This window comes from Podarcis tiliguerta (genome assembly GCF_965153285.1).
Source record: "Podarcis tiliguerta genome assembly, chromosome: Z".
In the NCBI taxonomy this organism is placed as follows: domain Eukaryota; kingdom Metazoa; phylum Chordata; class Lepidosauria; order Squamata; family Lacertidae; genus Podarcis; species Podarcis tiliguerta.
The window spans coordinates 34,818,758-34,841,342 of NC_139553.1; the positions used below are offsets into that span (position 1 = coordinate 34,818,758).

Here is a 22,585-nt window from a genome sequence, read left to right on the forward strand (position 1 = left end):
TCTATTAATGTTTGTTTTTAAATTATGGTTTTATCTATGTTATATGCCATTCTTTATCGGTAAGCAACCTTCAGTCCCTGTCAGGGAAAAATAGATAGATGATAGATAGACAAATAGATAGATAGATAGATAGATAGATAGATAGATAGATAATGGTGATGATGATGCCACCAACTCCCTCCCCTAACTCCTGTGGAATGTACAGAAGGCTGGTGAGAACAGCAGGGATTTCTCTAATTTGCACTATGAGAAAAATCACATTCCCTGTTTTTCTAAATCTCTGTTAAGTGTGATGTCAAGGTAAAAAACTATATTGCCAGGTGTAATCCATGACTAAGTGCTATTTGCTCCCAACTATTTGGTGCACTGATCTGTGGAAGACTATGTACAGGTTGGAAGGTGGTGGTGCTGAAACTTTTATTCTTTTCCTTGCAATATTTCCACAGTATCCTTTGTAGAAAGGCACCAGCTAGAAAGCAGGCCTCTTTTTTCCTTTTCCTTATTTGGCAGGGAAATGTAGAAACCTTCAACAACTATCTGTAGGCAGTTCACCCCAGAGAAATTTCACTCAAAAATGATGAATATTTCAGTGTATTTTGCCTCCTTTGTGTTTTAAAGATACACTCAAGGGGCAACACCACATGTCTGGCCTAGACCTCCCAAATTCAACAATAATAACTGCAGCGCATGCAGATATATAAAGTTGTTTGCATTAAAAATCTTTTTCAAGTATTTCTTCCGTATATGAAGAATCCATAAGGCAACAAAACAAGAGCCTGTTATTAATGGTAGTAAGCAGCAAACTAAACTATGCATTAAAATGTGACATCACACAAATATTTTTCTATCCTGTCAAATTTGTTTCAATGTTATGGTATAATTAATGCTTACAGGCAACAATAAAACTAAGACAACTTTTTAAAAAAAATATGCAATGACCTATACTTGGCATCTACCTTTCAGGCTAGAGGTGTGAAGAAGTGCAATGAAGTAAAACTATTTTATTAGCTGTGTTTCCAAGTTTTCAATTGCCATTGGAAATAGGTTAAATCATAATAGTATAAAAGTAGCATCACTTAAATAGTAAGAATTTCTTACCTTACTTTTGTTTCAAAACTAGGAAGGTGGAGCAGAAGTCCCAATCATGTGACTCTACCTTGGACCGCAACAAAGTAATCAAAGCAAGTTGTCACTTTCAGTGCTGTCAGACAGACTGCTGCTACACAGCTGTACTTCTTCCCAAGTGCATTATTGAAATATTGCATATCTGACCAGTAAGAGGAACATAAAATAAACCAAAAGCAAAACAGATGGAAGACTGTGGACTCAGCTATACAGCTGCAAATAAAACATTTTAAGTGTGTTGTTGTAAAATGCACTATACGGCGATGGTGAGCTATGGGGAATTCAATGTATTTTTCAAAACGTTTTTTAAAAAGCATTTCAGTGTTTTTTATATGTGTGTAGATTCCATCTGTGGCAAATGAACCACATTAAAAACCTGCTTTCTGCAATACCAAACCACAGAACATTATTATGAGAAACCTACAACACATGCAATTCGAGCACACCCAGAACCTTCCTTTATCAGAGAAGGTAAGATTGATATAGGCTCTGCTCATAAGCCTTGTATTTGCATACTACCTAATGCACAATAGTTTGGTGTGATGCCTTAACTTACTACTAGTCATCCCCCGACAACACAAAATGGGAGGAAATGCATTTTGTGTAGTTTTTTCATGCAAAGCCTGTGCACAAAAGATTCATAAAAATTAAGAATATAATGTAATTTGCATATTTCACTAGCAAACAAATACTGGTATTAATACGGAAAGGATATTATCATCTTCTCAACAAATTTATCATGCGGATCTTCTGTTTTAGGGAACTTCTTAATATCATTTTCCAAACGCTGTATCTGATGTTCCATGGAATCGAGGTTGCTTTTAAGACTCTGAGCTGAAACTGAGGGAAAATATGATAACTCAGAAACCAATTCTGGGTGTAGGAAAGAAAAGCAGTGTCAGAAATAAAATCCTTGAAAGCTGTGAGGATAATTCCATTAAAACGTGCTCCCATTTTTCTGAATTACTGCTCATAAAAGTTCTACTCTTCATGAAATAAGTGAGAATATATAATATAATATACCAAATCATCATGTTTAATGTGAGAATGTCACCATTTTATTCTGCCATTAGTTCAAATTAATCCATTTCTATTCAAATTTATTGATAGAAATGCTAATATTTCATTCCTTTAAATCTAATTTGTAGATTAAACAGCAACTAAGGTTCAAAAGAGATTCTATCTTAGTAATGCATATAGTTGGTTATATAAATGATTTAGAGAGAACTGCAGAAGAGCTCAAATATTTTTCTTCTTGCTCTGTAATATTCTGTATAGGCCTGTACCTATATGAGCTTCTTTCCTGCACACATTTTTTAAAACATTGAGATAATACAAACTACTGATGCTTAAATTTCAGGTAAGCAAAAAAGGACATGCAATCCATGGGGACCACTTTTTAGTACAACAGTATATGTTACTCAAAGTTTTATTAAATCATATTTGAGTATCTTTCCCTATCCCCTTTATCTGTGATTATAGGTGACCTTGTTAGTTCCTTATATACTGGGGGTTAGGTTAGAGAAATGGCCTCTTCGCTACTAACTGAAATTGGCTTTAAGTGCAGGTAAGTTTTGTTCACCATAATTGGTTTCAGTTAGTGGTACAGAGACCATATTCTAAACAAAGAACCAATAAATTTTTAAAGTTAGTCACATGTATAACACTAGTAGATCATGGACTGTTCCTGCATTATTTTAAGAAACTGGGAGTGAGGCAGGTTAGCAATGAGGCTGGTCTACAGTCACTAATGAATACACTCTAGAATCTGGAATAGATTCTTTGATCTACTCTGGACATACAGAGAGAGCAATGCAGAAAGTGCTTGCTAATGTCACTGATACTTTGCTTCACTGGTAGAATACCTTGACAAAGTTAACACACAAGGAGGCAAACGGAGATGTCATCAGTGAAGCAAAACCTATTTCCTAAATTCCTGAAAGTGATGAGGAGGCAGAGACAAACACACAAGGACTCTCAGCTTTCATTTCATAACAGAAGTATAACCCTAGCCCTCACAGTTCCATAGAAAATATTTAAAATGTTATTGTGCCATGTAACCTACACAGTATTTCTCAAAACACAATGACTGTACCAGAATGTAAATATTACATTTGTGAGATATACTTATGATACTCAAACTGTCAATATGAATATGAAAGGGGCTTGAATTACCAAAAAAAAAAAACAAAACAAAACAAAAGAACAAGGGACAAATAGAATCTAAGAACACAAAATTTATGATGAAAGACTAAAGGACTTTAAAAGTTTCTGCTCCAGTAGTGCCTAAGCTAGTAGCAGGGTAGGTGATTAGTGATTATGAAATTCATTTACAAAAGTATTTGGTACTGTTATCATAATCATCATCACACCATCATTACTAATTTATCAGTGGAGCCTCAGAGAGCATAAGTGTACAATTCTCTGATCTAGGAAGCTTCTGTTTGAAAATTCAGCACAGGGTGGGAAGGGGCAGAGTAAGGAAAGGGTAGTGGAAGTGGGCTGAGCTGGGAAGCAATATAAGATTGTTTCAGGCATACAATATAACATTGTTTTGATTACATCTTCTAAGAGTGTGTGTCTATGTGTGCTCACAAAGTCGTGCTTGTGTACAAATGAAAACAACAACAAATAACCACTTCATGGGTGGAATTCTAGCATACTGGCAGGAATTAAGCGGGCTACTAGAGCAGACAAGAACACATTTGCTTGTAAACAAATGTGTTATCTGAATTGCTGTCTTGTTGGTGACCTTAAAAACCCATGCTGCATTTAGGGAAACTGAATGCTGTTTCCCTCCTCCCCACTTTCACCCCAATAATGACTTATTTCAAATTTGACAGATTATTGTCAAAATGAACAACTTTCATATCTTAGAGGACATAATCTTGCACGTTGTGTATTAACAAAGGCCAAAGGACAAAGACTGAATAATTGTATTCTGGTGAAGAAGAAACAGTGCTATTGACAAAGCTTTCCACAATCACAATTGTAATCAGTAAGAGCTTCTGTTATTAAATTGCCCATTTTGCATGACCAATATGGCTGAAACATGTTCAAGGAGCATCTGTTATTTATTTCAAAAGCAAGTATAAAGCATCCAGGACTTTCATCTACCACACGAAGTGATCCCACAAAAATAATATAATCAGCAGTGTCCAAAAAGAGTCCACTTGTAAATTTTATGCAAGTCTTGATTAATCATGTTGTCAAGTGCACTAGAGTAGGACTGAGGAATACTTCTGTGTCATGTGAGTGAAACATATATAGATCAAAAATAAATTAAGCCTGACTTCAAATATCAAAACGAGCAAATAAAAGCCATGGGACAGAGATATGGGGGGTCACAGCAGAAGCTCCCTAAAAATGTAAGTTAATAGTTCTACTGCAGTGAGAAAGCCAACCTCAGTACCATAAATTATTTAGAAAAGGTGTTGAAAATATAAATGGTTTTATCAATAGTAACTACATGTCTTAGTATGCAATATTATGCAGTTCCAGACAAAACAAGTAAGATGAAGAAAGGCATTATTTGTTTCATTTATACTTAATGCTCTACATGGTGCTTCCTTTAAAAAGTGCTCAGAAACTTCAACTGGTTCAAAGAGCTGCAGCTGGATTGTGGAGCGGGGCTGGTTATAGAGAGCATTTGACTCCCTTGTTACAACAGCTGGTTATGAGCTATAAAGCCCTATATGGCATAGGTCCAAGCTATCTGAAATATCCTATTCTCACATAAAAACTTGCCGGAGTTCAAGGGAGACCCTTTTCTTGGTCCCACGAGACTCACAGGCACACTTGGTAGGGTCTTAGGAGAGGGCCTTTCTCGGTAGCTACTCCCAGACTCTGGAACTCCCTTCCTAGATTGGCTCCCTCTGTGTTTTTCTTCCACCGGTAGTTGAAGAGCTTCTTATTTCAACAGGTTTTTGGGAACTGGCTGCTTTTAATGAAATGGCTGGTGCTGTTTTTACTCTAATTATATTATAACTATGTTTTAATAGCTCTTTTATATTTATATATTGTTTATATATAAATCTTTAATTGGTTTTCTTAATAATGGGTTTCCCCCTGTTTTTAGCTGCCCCTATTTTATCTGTCTCCTGAGAAATCTCTATGTGGGACAAGAAGCTACAGTTAGAACAGGATATGGAACAACTGATTGGTTCAAAATAGGGAAAGGAGTACGACAAGGCTGTATATTGTCTCCCTGCTCATTTAACTTATATGCAGAATTCATCATGCAAAAGGCTGGGCTGGATGAATCCCTAGCCGGAATTAAGATTGCCAGAAGAAATATCAACAACCTCAGATATGCAGATGACACAACCTTGATGGCAGAAAGTGAGGAGGAATTAAAGAACCTTTTATTGAGGGTGAAAGAGGAGAGCGCAAAATATGGTCTGAAGCTCAACATCAAAAAAACGAAGATCATGGCCACTGGTCCCATCACCTCCTGGCAAATAGAAGGGGAAGAAATGGAGGCAGTGAGAGATTTTACTTTCTTGGGCTCCATGAACACTGCAGATGGTGACAGCAGCCACGAAATTAAAAGACGCCTGCTTCTTGGGAGAAAAGCAATGACAAACCTAGACAGCATCTTAAAAAGTAGAGACATCACCTTGCCAACAAAGGTCCGTATAGTTAAAGCTACGGTTTTCCCAGTAGTGATGTATGGAAGTGAGAGCTGGACCATAAAGAAGGCTGATCACCAAAGAATTGATGCTTTTGAATTATGGTGCTGGAGGAGACTCTTGAGAGTCCCATGGACTGCAAGAAGAACAAACCTATCCATTCTTAAGGAAATCAGCCCTGAGTGCTCACTGGAAGGACAGATCCTGAAGCTGAGGCTCCAATAGTTTGGCCACCTCATGAGAAGAGAAGACTCCCTGGAAAAGACCCTGATGTTGGGAATGATGGAGGGCACAAGGAGAAGGGGACGACAGAGGACGAGATGGTTGGATAGTGTTCTCGAAATTACCAGCATGAGTTTGACCAAACTGCGGGAGGCAGTGGAAGACAGAGTGCCTGGCGTGCTCTGGTCCATGGGGTCACGAAGAATCGGACACGACTAAACAACTAAACAACAACAACAAATTTTATCTGTAAGCAGCCTTGAGTCCATGTCAGAATATTATTCTGCCAATCCCAATGTCCTCATAGCTGACTGAAAGGAAACTATATAATCCATTTCATCCAAGAGTAACTGGAGTTGATAAACTGATTACCACCTTCTTCATCCCAAGAATGGAACATTAGTGACCGGGCAGTAGCTACTGTAGTCCTCTGAGTCAAATGTGGGCTTCTTTGTGAGCAGACACATTACTGTTTCCTTATGGCACCTCCCGCTCCTCCTACAGTGATGAGTCAACCACACATTGAACCCATATAGTCAGTCACATATGGCTTGCTCTGTGTAGTTAGGAAGCTAAGAATCAAGATGGTCTCACAGCTCCAAATCTCTTGCCCACATCACCAGATTGCAAAGTCTGAAGCATGAGTATTGGGCTTTGATAACCAGAGAAGAGATTTGTATTATCATCCAGACACATATCTATGGTTGTTGACTACAAGTTGGATTTAGAAGTATGTTTCAAAGTGTGCATATATATATGCACAAACAGAAAGAGGAAGAAAATACTTCAGTCACCGTGAATGGCAAGACACACCCCTGGTGATGATGAAAGACAGGTTAAGAATTCCTGTCATACCATAATTTTCTCTTTATCAAGTCATAGAAGCACAAATAATTCATAACTAGCTTTTAAACAGGTGATTGTTTAAGGAGCAATTCATCCTTGCAAGTGTCTGGAATCCAGGAAAGGTCATAAGCCTCATTTATTTGCCTAGACAAGTAATTTACTAGACTCTTATGCATTCCGGCTGCACAAATAGCCTACAGAGAGAACGAGGAGGCGGGGTGGAAAACATCATCCTCCCTCAGATTATCTGTGTTGCCAGTACATGAGCACTCTAGTCCTGGGTACTTCCTGAAAGGTTGCTAGGGTCAATACTAAGTAATAAAATGTTTTTCTGTGGCTGAACTGGGAATCCCTGTGAGAATGTATAAATACAGCTGCAATGGCTAGAAGATCCTCTGAATACTAGTTGGAGAAGAATATTAAAGAGTGCAGACAAGATGACCAGCAAGGTCTGCTTATATCATATGCCGAGATAATGGCTGATAATGTTGAACTACATATTATTAACATACAAAGAGTCCAGAACAGAGCATATGTAATTTTAAACTAATCATCAGGCCACAGTTTTGAAGCATGGAAATAAGTCTCGTATTGATGTACTCCTGCCCATCCCTCTTCTCCCTGATTTGCATTACTGTTTAGAAGGTAACTACAAACCCATGTTTTGACAGTTCAGATGCAATGCAAAAAAATATTTCATGAAAGCAGTTAGTAGGGATTAAAGGATCTGCCAATTCTTGTTCATTCATTCAGTTCACTACATTTCATAAGCAATTTGTGATTATTTTTATCCTCATGAAAATTCTTCAGTATTTTAGTTTTTCTGAAATTTCTCCTAATAAACACATTTTCCATGCAGTTTGGACTAATGGACACATCTTTGAAAGCAATTTCCCCTAATATGATGTATTTCTGTATGAACTAATGTATTTATTTTTATACACACTGTTCTCTATTTTTTTTGGGGGGGGGGTTGTATACCTGATTTGGTAAGTTTGAAGGATGACTGTGTTTCAGTTTTCATGTTGTTTTGGAAAGTGCAAATTTTATAGATTTGCCTTTAAATGTGGATTGCTTCAAATTCCCCCTAGCATTAGTAATTAATCGATGTACAGGATGGGAAAAGGGGACATGTAAGTTCTTTTCATGGTTTGGGGTTATGTCTAAATCACACCAGTACTGTCAAAAGCATGGGGGGGGGGACACGACACTTTATAAATGAATTTGCAGATGCACACATTTTTGTGTTGGCTGATTTGTGGACCCCTGAATCTCAAATCAAGCAGTCTAACTGCAACAATAATTGCTTTTTCAACTTATTTAACACATTTCAAAAATAAATGCTTTAAAACATAATTACCATACTGTATCTATTTGCATTTTTAGAAGCTTCCAGCAACAGACTAGCAAATATTTGAACTAATTATGAACTTTACAAATTATAGATGCACTTTTTTTCTGAGGAAATGCATACACCAATTAAACCATGAAACTGATTTCCAAGAGACATGGAAGAAACACTATTGTTCAAACAGCTGAAAATGTACAGGACAGCACCCTGAAGGGTAGACTCTAGGGAACTGGCTAGCAGAACACACCACTGGATCTAATTAGTGTTTTTATCCTGGAAGGGGGTTTAAGTCCAGGACATAACTTCCAACCCTAACTTTTCAGGAATCTGTCACTTGCATATATTTCACACATTTTTACCAACTAAAATTTTATTTTGCTTTTCACAATAGAGGAACAATCATTAGGATCCCAATTTTTCATAACCATGCTGATTACACCAAGCTTGAAATTATATCAGATGACAAAACCGAACTCCTAATATCAGATATTGTGTTACTGTAACTTTATTATCATTGAGTTTTGAATAAATAATTCCTTAAACACGTAAAACGTGCCAACATTGTAATGGTAGTTCTTTAGTGAGGCATGGGGAGACAATTTGAACAATAAAGAGGTGAAATGCAAGGATCATTCATACTTACACAAAGACATGGGCATATGGTTGCCACATGCTATTTAAGAAAAAGTTCTGCTACCCTGGCCCAGTAGGAAATTGGCTGTGCATAGCACAGTTACATTTGCCATGCTGTCAATCAGTAAAACACTTCTACTACCACCCCTTCTCTGGGCATATTTTCAATTTTTTTTTTTAAATGAGTGGTATTATTGATATAAATAAAGTACCAAATACATGAGCAGATAAATATGTAAGGTATATGGAAAAATTCCTCCTCCTCATACACGAAAAGAAACACAACCTGTCTGAAGCATTTGGGGGTGGAGAAAGAGCAGGTCCACTTTCACTTCAGTATATATAGATTCGTTGAGAAGGGGAAGCAAGGCAAAACAGAGTATGCCTGGCAACTGAAAAACTGGAACATACTCCTGTTTCTAGGTTGTCTGTATGCACATCAGGAGTTCTCTTCAAGTCCCAATGGATTTGCCTACATAAAGGAGGTTTCAAGTTTAGGTATTGTGCAGAATCAATAAAGAAGGCACCATTGTCAAAGCCAGTACTGATTTGATCCCCAAAGTATGATCAGATTACCTACTGTGCTGGTGCTGCATTAAACACGGTATCTTTTGAGCTTTTGCTTTTGTTCCAGTTATACAACCTGCGAGGAACTAATAACACATACGGAGTGCTCTGCTTTGCCTTACAGTATTTTGTCTTCTGCATTATTTTGGATTTTCACTCTCTAATGCAATTCATCAGAAATACTATCCCTAAAAGTCTAGGTTAACTGCTGAAATACAACATTTTTTTTTATCACATGGGTCCTTATCTAGCTCAATCACTACAATGAAATATGATGTCAAAATAAGTTAGCACTTGTTACAGTACTATTTAATTAAGCACAAAGATTTTCTTAAAACAAAAAAAAAAAATTCAAAGTACAAAAAGGTATAAGAAAAACAAACAAACACCACAAATAACTGATCTTGCCTTTTATATTGTTAGTGCTTCTCTTCTACAGGTTTATATTTGCCTTATTTTGTCAAAGATAGAGAGAACTTTGAACCCAGTTTTACACTGCTCTTTCCACTTACATTTCCGGGGGGGGGGGGCAGATATATTTTTTTAAAAGGTAAAAGTCTTTCATAATCATTCTAGTCCAGGGAGGCTTCAGAATTTAATGAAACATTCAATCTAAGAAATAAATTAACTGACATTGTGGGGATCGTGTTTAATGAAGCAGGTATGTGCAAAAGGTCTATGCAGCAATAGCAGTATAATGTATGGAGAATAAAGCAGAAGACTTGTCAATTGTTTGGGATATAATGACTCTCTGTGGAACAAAGATTGGTGAACCTTAGAAGTTCATGACTGAGCCCATGAGCCAGCAGAGCTTCCTTCATTTTTCTTGATGCAGCAAAACAGTTTACAAATGTTGGTAGTAACTGCAAGTCTTTTCCTTTCTGAATTATTTTTTTCAGTAATTGCCAATAAACTCCTGGATTGATTGATTGATTATTTATTTAAATATTTTTATTTCACTCTTCACTACAACTGCTGAAGAGTAGGTTAGGGTGAAAGAGTGTGACTGGCCCAAGATCACCAAGTGAGCATCATGAATGAGCTGGAATTTGACCAGCACTCTATTAGAATTATTTTCGTATATTTTTGTTTGAAATGTTGAAAGGCATCAGATAGAACATACAACAGAAGCAAGAACTGCAGCTCAAAAGACCAACACAAAAGGTACGTAATATGGAATGTATAATATCTATCCTCTGGTAACCTCTAAGTTAGATTATTGCAATATGTTATACATGGGGCTGCCTCTGAAGATGGTTCAGCAGTGGGTTGATCACCAAGACAAGACAGCTTGAGAATGTAACACCAATCTTTTCCCAACTGCACTGACTGCCAAAGTTCCCAGGTCCCATTCAAAGTGCTAGTTTTGACCTGTAAAGTCTTAAATGGGTCAAGACCATACCTACACAGACCCAGTGTTCATCATCTCAGGCTCTTCTTTGTATGCCCCCTCCATGAAAGGTCCAGAGAGTGGCAATACCAGAATGGGCCTTCTATGTGATGGCTCCCTTTAGTGGAATGTTCTCCCCAGGAAGCCTGACCTAGCGCCTTCATTATATATCTTGAGGCACCAAGTGAAAACATTCCTCTTCTCCCAGGCCTCTGACTAATTAAACGATCTATGTTTTTTTTAACTGTATGTGGGAATTATCGTTCCTGTTTGTTCCTATGTTATCTATTTTTGTGTTTTTATATTGTAAACTGCCCTGTGATCCTCGGATAAAGGGTAGTATATAAAATAACCAATTAAAATAAAATAAAATACGGAAGGATCTGAAAACTAAGAGAAACAAAAGAAAGTAATGTCCTTGCCCCCAAGCTTTCAGAGGATGAGTCTTATTCTATTGCTGGCCCTGGACACTCTAAAGCAGTTCAACAAGTTGTACATCTGGTGAAGTAACAGACTGAAATAAGGACATTCCCAAACCAGGCATCAGATTAGAAAGCCAAGTCTCAATGAAGCATCTCAATAGAAGCAGTCTGAGAAGGCTTACTTCTTGTATATACTTCTTACATCTAATCGTCAAGCTGTATTTATTAATGTGACAGCTGGATAGGTTTTTATTTGACTCCAAGCCTAACAATTAAAGCAGCAATGTACAACCACGAGTTTACCTATTAATGGTGCCTCTTTTGTCTAGGTTACAGTATGCAAAGCCACAAAGTCAAATGCTGCTTCTGCATTCTCTTAAAAATAATCCTATAAATAATATAATAATATAAAATAATATAAATCTTCTGTGTGTGTATTCTTTGTATACTGTTGAAGTTGAAACAACCATTAAAAATTACTTAGGTATAATTGGAATTTACCTTATAATATTAATACTTACACTAATATCTTAACATGCAAAATCATTTTAATAATTCAAAATGCCAGACAGCTTGGATGAGAGGCAAGAGGAAGGTGTGGAATTGGAAAGAGAAAATAATTTATAGCTGTAAATTATAAAATGAGTTATTGTAGAAATTCAGCAACGAACTATGCAAACTATGCAACTCCTTAAAAGAAAATAGCTATTAGCTCAATCATTTCCTAGCAAGATCAAAAGGGGAATTCAAGCAATACTTGTGGTTTTTAAATTATTAAAAGGAACAAAAGAAAACCTAGGCATTGCTTACCATATGTTACTCAAGGAACTAATGGAAGTGCCTATCCATACAGCTCACTTTTCATACTTTTCATATTTAAGGTGAGATCTAAACCCTTCTCCCACTCATTCATTCAAAGGGGGGGGGGGAGAAAAATGCTTTCAAATAGCAGGCCTTTGTGCAGTGCACTGGAAGACCTTGAGAAGGTGCTGTCACTTAAAGGGGAAGTGGAATTATAAAAATTCCCACACGTGAGAGAAGCAGCTGATTACACCAGTCTAGGTTCAAAGATCAATAATCAACTAAGGAAGACCTGAAATGAATAACAAAGGGTGAACATTTTATATAAAATGTATTGAGTACATCATTAAAGATGTGCATAAGGAGAAAGCAGAGTGTGCAGAAAGATTTGTAAAACAGCCAAATATATCTCCCCAGGTTACAAAATTCAATCCACATTCACTTTTATTGTCCTCTAGTTTAGAAATCAAAAGTAGTTTTTTTCTTGTTTGAAGAATCAATTCGTTATTCAGTACTAAGACCTCTGCCAATGAAGCTATGTCACATAAGGCACACTTTATTGTGTCTGATGTACCTAATTTCCTTGTATTAATGTGCTCACACAAAATGTTTTGGACACAGCATATTAGTGATTGACTGACATGGTAGAATAATGGGATCTGCTTTGAAGCATGAAGGTAGATCTTGAATTTAAGACAAAACACGAGTTTTCAGATGCTATATTTGACAGAACGGTCACAGATGCAGGAATAAAATTTAACATACCAGAATGCATAATCACTTATGCCATTTTGGTGAGGATCTATTCCAGTTATTTAGAAAATATTGTGAATTTTCATTAGCAACCACAGTGTAACAGTACATCACATACCAATTTGAAAAAATATTGCGTACCAACTTTTAAACAGCACATTTTAATGCTTTCATTTACAAGTGAGCCTCTCCCCCCTCCACTCATTGAGTAATTTCTCAACCACAATTGTCGTGCATGACTAGTCTTTGTTGCTTTGAAACAAAAGCAAACACAACCACAAAACAGAACATCAGCATCACACAAAAAACAACTGTGAAAGTCCATTCAGCTGGCACATTTTGGCAACTGCAAAACAATGGAACCTCAATCAGGCACCAAAAGCGATAGGGGAAGCTGATCAAAGAATGATAGCTCCAGCTCTTCCTATGTTAATTCCTTCTTCTGACATTAATTCCTTATTTTATCTCTGAACTTGCAACAGACACTGTAAGCACCATCCCAAACTTCTGGGTAACCAAGCTGTCCAGAAATTTCCTGATAAAAGGTGAAACTCCCTATAATGACCCCACCAAGTTGAAGAACAAAGGCATCAAATCTGACAATTTCAGATTTAAGAGCTCAGCCCAGCATGATATTTCTAATTAATTGGAAGAAAATTCTGAATTGCATTCCTAGAAAATTCTAGGACCACTTTAAGACAGAATGAAACGTCCTGGTGTGGGTATTTTTTAGTCAGGGTATATGTAGTGATACAACAGCGGGGGAGGGGGGAAGCAAAGAGTGACCAAGCCGACAATACAGGGAAAAGTATAGGGGTGGGATAATAAATGACTTTATTAAAGCAACACTGTTTGCAAGTTAAACCTACTGAAAACACAAGGCCTTCCCACTCAGACAAGACAAATGCACTTCTAATTTAGCTTAATAAAGTGAGAGACAGACTAATAATTAAAAACAGGTTGACAACTGAATTTAATTGCATACTGAAGGCAACAGGGTGCTGCAAAGGCACTGCACCATGTGGAACACATGCAGTAGCAGGGGAGGAAAAAAATTAAAATTGACAGTGTTAATGTGTGTTTAAAAATAGCATATTGTTCATTGAATGAGAAGTTAATAACTTGTACTAAAAATATTGTTATTTTGTAATTGAAGGATAATCATGAGAACTCTAGAACAAAGACTGTACAATGCCATGGGTTTCAAACTAGAGACCCTAGGACTCACTCACTCACTCACTCATAGTTTCAGCCAGTGTTTTTTTTATCTAAAAAAAAAGTTTAGGGGTACTCTCATTTTGACTCAAGAAAATCACCATTTTATAGTTCAAATCAGGGAAAATAAACACAGTAAATAGACAAAAGTACAAAGATTCACAAAATGTTTAGGGGTATACATACCCCTGTGTCCCCCCCCCCCCCAGAAAAAAGCACTAGTTTCAGCTGTGTCATTGTGACAGCTTGCTACAGAAACAGATGCTGGCTTGCCTTCGTTTCATTGCAGCTTCACAACAGCCAAAGAGTGGAGTTGCAAGGACCAGTTCAGTAGAGGTTATATGATAAGAAGCCAAGAGAGGCCCACCTGGGCTAATAAAGCTGCAGACTGTCCTGGCTGCTTAATCTAAACTTGTTTTTTAGACAGACTCCTAATTTTATTGGACTGGTTGGTTAATGCCTAATACTCAGCTCGCCCTCAACCCTGATGAAAAGCAACTGGAAGAATAGATGTAACTAAACCAAAGCACCTATAAAATCTATACTACTTGGTTGCACCACTGCAAACACTGTAATAGCAAAAAATTGCATGCACAAGTTTTTTAGTTTATCCATTCCCCAAATCTAAGTGCAATCATTTACATTTGCTAGCTTTCTTTTAATGGGCTAGGCTTTTGCATTCACCCACATGAGCAAAATGAAAATATTAGGCTTCTACCTATTTAGTGCCTTTCATGCTCTTTTCCGCTCTCATACAAAAAATAAGAGAGAAGCGAGCTAAATGTTGACACTCTCTAGAGGTTTACATTCTGTGACAAGATTCAGAGTGAATTTGGTTTTCTTCCAAGGAAGCCTCAAGACACAGCAAGTACCAAATGTATTTTCCCCTCAAATACACCTAATCTGAAGAGGTTTTAAAATATAATTGAATTATAGTAGTTTAATATTTTCAGTTAAGTATCAGCATGAATCCCTAGGGAAAATCAGAATTCAGAGTTAACATTCTCTGTTTCTATGGGGCTTAATGGTACTTACCTAACAGGCATGAATACTGAATGCACCCGCCATCTTAGAATATTGACTTTAGCACACATACTGTACTCTAAGGCAGGGGTTCACAAACTTTCTACTGCCTGAGCCCACTTGAGATAGCTGAAAATTACTGAGGCCCACCAGTTGGAAAATGGTGGTGCAGAGGCAGAGCCATGCATAAAATGGTGGCAGAGGGAAGGCAAGTTAAATTGTTACATTATTTGCCAATGCTGACTCAGGAGGCATTGTGGTTTTAGGCAGAATTTGGTGATCCAGAGCTTCTTATTTTATATTTTCCTCTTCCAACTATTTGAATCGGATCCTGTAATTTCTTGTCTCATTATATCATTCAACGCTCAGCTTGTACCATTTGTCACCACCCAAAATCCGCATTTCTTTTATCCCTTCTCCCTAGTCCTTTTACTTCCTCTTGTGCTTCTTAGCGCTTTCCTTTTTCTGCAGTCTGATTTACTGTTATTAATAAATAGTAACAAATATTAACCTTCTCTCTGAATTTCTAATGTTTTTTCAACGCATAATCTGGCCCTTTCCTCTCAAAGAGGAAGATCTTCCTTTCCCCCCACTCCCAATCTGAATTTCTTTGTCTCCCGAGTTACTTTTACTCAGCATGTAAGGGGTTTCTAGTGCTGGCACTGGTCCAACCCAAAAGGTGATGGCACAGGTAGGAGTGGAGCAGGCAAGTCATGAGGCACTGAGAAGGTTGTGGCTCTTTCTACCATACCGCCACTTGGACTATGAGGCAATTGAAATCTCTGTTGTGTGGAAGGGTGGATATAAATTTAACAGAAAAATAAATTAAACTGTGCTGCATGTTGTGGCATACTGAACTGGCAGAGGAAAGAAATTGCTCTTAAAATTCACATAAGCCTATATATCAGCCATCCTGAGGCTAGAGTACACCCAGTTTGGTCAGAGTCTTAATGATAGTAGAGGCGATGAAGTGAATAATCTGTCTAGGTCGAATGTCAGCCTGCACATGTTTGGCCCTTCTCAAAAGGATGTTAAAACAGATCCTCCACTGAGCTATGGCCCTTCCCCAATAATATCTAATAACTAGTAATACATAAGAATAACCCCTTCTTAGGAGTGTGTGCTGTATGTTGAACTGCTGGAAGTTTGCAGTTGAAATATCACCTCCACCTTGCACTCACCAGCACCCGATTTAAGGCACTGAAGGCAGTTCCCATGCACAGGGCACAGAGCCAAGGGGATGCAAAATAATAATCAATAAAAAATGAATTATTGTGAAAATAAGAAATATTAGGGAGGCACCAAATTTTGTCCTCACTCAGGACACTATATTACCAAAGTCCGCCTCTGCACTCAATTTCTTTTTCTGTGTGCCATATCTAATTATCTGCAACCTGGAGACAGTAATACTGACCAACCTTCCAGGTTATTACAAGAATTATCAAAATAATGTATGTTAGCTGCTGAAACATCTACATAGACATTCTAATTGTTATTATAGTGGTACCTCTGGTTACGTACTTAATTCGTTCCGGAGGTCCGTTCTTAACCTGAAACTGTTCTTAACCTGAGACACCACTTTAGCTAATGGGGCCTCCCACTGTTGCTGCACCGCTGCCAACCGATTTCTGTTCTCATCCTGAAGCAAAGTTCTTAACCCGAGGTACTATTTCTGGGTTAGCAGAGTCTGTAACCTGAAGTGTCTGTAACCCGAGGTACCACTGTAATTACCATACTAAACATAAACAGCTACATCTGCAAATACCTGCATTTCGCATCTTCTTCATCTCTTTGATTCAACCTAAAATATTCAACTGTGCTTGATAAATTCATGGTGTAGTTTTCATCTGATAAAAACAACCATTGGTTGGTTGATCATGTGAAACTGTTATCAAGGATTAGCTGCTTTCTTTTGATCTGATAAAGCTCTATCCATTTGAATTGATCCTGTAAATTGACAATGCATTGCTAAGAAAATATAAAGATAGAACAAGGTTGAGGTTTCCTCCCACCCAGTTCTAAAGTGATAAAAAGGTTTTCTACTAATCAGATCCAAACTACATGTAGGACTCCTAGTAGAACCTCACTGGTGTGACTTTTCCTAGATATCATTTGAATGACAGCACTGAGTGTTCCATACAGTGCAGAATGGTGCACAAACGAACACAAAGAACTGTGCCACATAATTTACACTGCATTAATGTCGAACACCCAACCCCAAATTAGCTATCTTTAAGAGTACCTGACTTCCAGTCAAATATGATTTTCAGTTCAGCTGGAACTAATCTTCTCATTCCTGTCAAATACTTAAAATGAACTTTCCAGAGCATGCCTCAAGCTACTGGATGCCCTAATGGTTATCACAGGCTGTTGCATCCAATTCATTTACATTGGTTGAAAGTACAATACACACCACTAAATTCAAAAGCTGTAGCATTTTAATCCCCGGATGTTAATTAGCAACTACTTTGGACAATGCTGCAAACAATGTCACCTAATTGTCAGTCCCCCATCAAATTATCAGTCTAGTTTCATTGTGCATGAAAACTGAAACATCTTTGTGTTTGTGAGGACAGAGTTACAGTCATTCAAAACCATACATCAGGATAATTTAAGTATTTTTGATAAATTATCAATGTAGACCTAGGGTTTCAGTTGGTAGCTCTCACATGAAATGAAACCCGGGAATGCCTTAGAAAAAAATCCAAACTTCTCTGAACATTTTAAAATTAAACATGACTATCTTTAAATTAATGGAGCTTCTATTGCAGATATAGCCAGTGTGGTGTCCTCCAGATGCTGTGGGCTTCCATCAGTCCCAACTAGTAAGGCTAACTGTCAAAGACAATGGAAGTCACCCTGTTCTGCTGCTCCTATGTTTGATGTTGCAGGGCGGGGGTGTTGATGGGGCGGGGGAGAGATAGCATCATCACCATTCTGGGTAGGTGGAGATGTTGAAAGATCTCTGCCCAGAATAACATGATGACAGGGATCAACTTTGCCACTATTCCTTGATCATGTTGCCCAATAAGCACAAGGGTCATCTCTTAGTAACAAATAAGCAGGTTCAGAATGTTTTGGTTTTTATTCACCCCCAAAAGCCCACCTAAACAACACAGGGAACAGACTCCTGAACACTAAATGAATAAATAAATAAATAAATAAATAACCATACTAATGATGATGGAAGAATTGGGATGTGGTGCATCTCTGCAGATAGTAAGGTTTGAAATAGTAAGTAGCAAGCAGATTATCTGACAAAGTGACTTCTTGTAAAATCTTCAAACAAACTGGGATTCACACTTATCAAATAACGCAGTGCAATCCTGTGAAGTGGAATGGACAGTCGTAGATTTACCTTGGGCTACTTTCAGAAATCTCATTTTTGTTAAAAAGAAAATGTGTTGTAAACGCACAGGAAAAGGATTTCCTATATAAAAATGACTTTTTTGTTGTTGCCATCTATCATTTCTTATTTATGCACTTTTCCTGTTTCTAAAGTATGAATCTCTATTTTATAATTTAAATTCAATGAGTACATTAATGCATCAGTGATGTGATGAATGCAATCTACTTTGCATTCAAGTAAAAGCAAACATGTTGGATTTCATGATTGTGGATTGTACCCTGAAAGCTTTATATTCACATAGCCCTGAAAAATTCTAAAACTTTTATAATGGGTACACATTTATTTATTATACCTTTATTGCTACTTCAGTTATAATTTCAAGTAACTCTAAAGAAAGAATAAACAGTTAAAATGTGAATTAAAAACCAAAATCAATGCAGCATAAGACAGGCAGCAGGAATAAAGATACATCTAAAAAACTTAAGAAAATGAGGTTTGTGCCCAGAGCCAAAAAGACAGTAAGATAGGTGGCAGACAAATTTATCTGGGGAGAAATTTCTAACACTATCAATGAAGTCCTCCCTCTGGTAACCACTTGTGTCAAGTAAGATGGTCAGTTACTCCAATCCTAAATTATAAAGCGCTTTAAAAGTTGAAACTAGGGCCTAGAAACAGGTGCCAACACAATTGTCTTAATTATGATCTTAACACCCAGTTTGAGTAAGCAATTTGGCTGCTACATTCTGCACCAATTATACTTCCCAATCTTCAAAGTGAGCCTAATGTATAGTGTGTTACTTAGACTGAAGTTTATATGTATGTGTGCATTAATACAATGTAAGAATTGGATGTAATTTGTATCCCACTATTCTTACAAGGAGTAAGGTATCCATGAATTAACCTCTTTTTACTTGCTCTAAAATGGCTCTGAAGTTGACTTGAAATTTCAATATTATCAAATTGTGTCAAGCAATAAGAACAGAAAATGAATTGTGAAAGCTGGTTTTAGCATGTAAAAGGCTTACAGAAAAATTAAGAAAGAAGCCGGGTATGTTCATGGAGTTCAGGCAAAACGGTAAGATACAAATGGACCTGCAGTCCTGAGAAGTGCTATCCAGATCCAAGCAAGATTAAGCTAATTCAATACAAATAAGATAGTAGCCAGATTTTGAAATATTGCAGAAGCACTCCAAGCTCCCAAACTACCAAATGACTTTTCAAATGCTACATTTAATAGATTGTGCAGTAATGAAAATTTCATATAACGGTCGTGAGAGACTTGTGAACAGTAAGGTCATAAGACATGAAATGTATAACACTAAGCCAATGTAATCATAAAAGTCAAAGCAATTATGCTGTTACTCTGAAAAACAAAAAGCAAACACACACACACAAACAAATAAACTGGTCCAAATACCCATGTTTGAATTAAAATAAACGAATAAATATTCACCCAGGGGAAAACAAGCTAATCTATTGTTGCAAAAGGACTTAATTGCTACCATTAAGTCAAGTTGTCACAAGACTTAATTGTTACAATTTCTTTTTAGCATTTAAGTGGTCTTTCAACATAAAAAGGCTCAAACATTTAATTCATTTAAAGGTAAAGGTAAAGGGACCCCTGACCATTAGGTCCAGTCGTAACCAACTCTGGGGTTGCAGCGCTCATCTCGCTTTATTGGCCGAGGGAGCTGGTGTACAGCTTCCGGGTTATGTGGCCAGCATGACTAAACCGCTTCTGGCAAATTTTAGCATGCACAATAAAAATACTATGAGAATCTACTTAAACTGTGGAACATTCTCCCTCCCTAAGTCATATCAATCCCTTGCATTCTTTGGCTAAATTTGGGCACTGTATCAAGTCATGATCTGCTCTAACCATAGGTTAGAACCCAAACCATAGTTTGAGTTTCCAAATGCTGATATGAAAAGCTGCTTGTCTGTTTCCCTTTTCCCATTGGTCTTTGGAAACGAAAATACAGAAACAACCAAAGCAAGCAAGGCAAGGTGAGTAGGATTTGTACTTTAGAAGAGAAAGACGGTGGGCGGGGGGTACATGGCTTTGTGGCTCAGCAACTGGCAAGGCCACATGAGCACCCATTCTATGCCAAATCTGCAGTATCACATCTGCACCACTCAAATTTCAGTTGTGTTAAATTTGAAGTTAAAGGCATAGCTGCTATAATTTAGTGAGAAATGTTTTCTGCTCTCATGATATGATTTATATTGGTGCTGCCATGTTGCCAGGAAATTAAAATGAAACACAGCAAGCATTTATGTGAAATCTATATTGCTCTGTGGTCTTCTATTTGTACAGCAAGCCAAATCATGCAGTGAACTAGAAAAAATGAGCATAAGTTAAATGGAATCCCATTCTAACAGCAAGCTCTATAATCAATTTTGCAACACAAAACTGAGGAACGAAACAAAGCATGGCTTACTTACAAATGCATTGTAGGGGGACATGAAGAAAATTTGTCTATTTTTAAAAAAAGAAACTGGCAAAATGGCAAGCGTTATCTGGATCTGAAAAGTTTAATCAATGTAGTTGCATAAAATGTTATGAATTAGCCTTCCTCAAGGCAACTTCTGATTAACCTAAAAAAGTCCCATAGGCTTTGGTATCTTCTAAATTTCATTTCTACCATACAGTTTGTGTAATCACTATTGAGTCAAATTTAAGTAGCTCTATATAATTGCCAGCACATTGTTATATTCATATTTGTAACAGTGATAGATGGAAATTCCACAGGGCTATTTCATCTGCTCTCCTGAAGTGCCAGTTCCACTAGTGTCCTCCCAAACCCGAGTCATTTCCAGTCATCTAATCACCTTAAAAACTACTACTTAACATTTAAGAAATGGTGTCCAAGTTTGCTTCTCTTCTCTTTCCTCCATATTACTTTTTCTTTTTGTTTCATGCATTTTAGATTTTAAGCTTAACTGTATGTAAGGTGCTATGGGAGCCTTTTCACCTGGAGAACAGGGTTAAAATGTTCTAAATAAATAATATACAAATTACTGAATTGTGTTTTCATCTATAACACCTGTGAAAATTGATTGCATTTACATGTCATCTTTCTTCCATCATGAAACACCAGGCAGTGTACATGTGGTTCATCCAGGCAGTAAACATACTAGGACCTGCCTAGCTTCAGAATGGTGGTGGCCTCAAATTGGAATTTAGATGCAGCTAATGGCTGACAGCTTCTATACCAGAGAGCTTCACCTCACATATTCAAAATTAAGCCATACAATTAAACAATCCTATTAAAACATTAAATATAAGATTCTTAATTAAAATATGCAATAAATCCTATTAAAAAACCACAGACATGAAAACATGACTCAGGTTCAGAGACCAAAGAAATGTCTCTATGCAGGAGCATCTTGAAATAACAGCAGAATACCAATACAGGTGTGGCCTTGTATATAAAGTGCATTACATAACACTGTTATCAACAGCAAAAAAGCCCACCTCTGCATCCTAACAAGCTGATAATCATCAGGCCATGGAAGGAGTAACTGAATTCCACTACAGTGGTTGCGAACGTGATCCATGCAGGAGGCACATTTGCAACCCACAGCGTTCTCAACCTGCAGTGCTGCATCTGCGCATGCGCGGATCATGATTCGGCGCTTCTGCACTGAAACCCGGAAGTAACCCGTTCCGGTACTTCCAGGTTTGGCGCAGTGCGCAACCCGAAAATGCATGACATGAAGTGTTTGTAACCCAAGGTACCACTGTACTGAATTTACATTTATTTGAAAAATTGGAAATCCATCCCAAATAATAAAGCACTGTCCTTTTAATCTGCAAGTGGAATCAGAGGAGGAAAGGACTCTTGACAGACTAATACATTGTGTTAGTCTGCCGATGAACTGATTTATATAGCACAATAATCTTACCATAAAGCATGCTGCTTAGTTGCTCCCACTTCACTCCAGCCAGGAGAAAGAAGTCTGGCCCCCCTTTTAAAAACTGTAGTAATTTGCTAACTAGGCATGCTTTCACACATTTAGCACTTGTTGGCAAGTATGCTACAACTGTTTTCTTCCTGTAGAATTCTCTAAGCTTGTAGAACACACAATTGTTTATACTGAGCTGGTTTGCATGTCATAATAAGCCATGAGATGCTCCTGGCAGGGTGGAGGGATCAAGCTGCGTGCATTAGCTACTCATGGATTACTATAATATGCAAAGCAACTCAGTGTAACACACAACTACTGTGTGTTCTACAACTCTAGAGAATTCTA

The 22,585-nt window shown here is 37.4% G+C and overlaps 1 protein-coding gene across 1 annotated transcript in view; it reads right to left on the minus strand.

The window, feature by feature from the left end:
* DIAPH2 (diaphanous related formin 2) overlaps positions 1–22,585 on the minus strand; it is a 334,973-nt gene that overhangs the window by 158,732 nt on the left and 153,656 nt on the right. Inside the window, exon 23 of the mRNA XM_083422248.1 lies at positions 1,840–1,965. Coding sequence (XP_083278374.1) covers positions 1,840–1,965 — 126 coding nt within the window. The remainder of the gene's footprint in view (positions 1–1,839; positions 1,966–22,585) is intronic.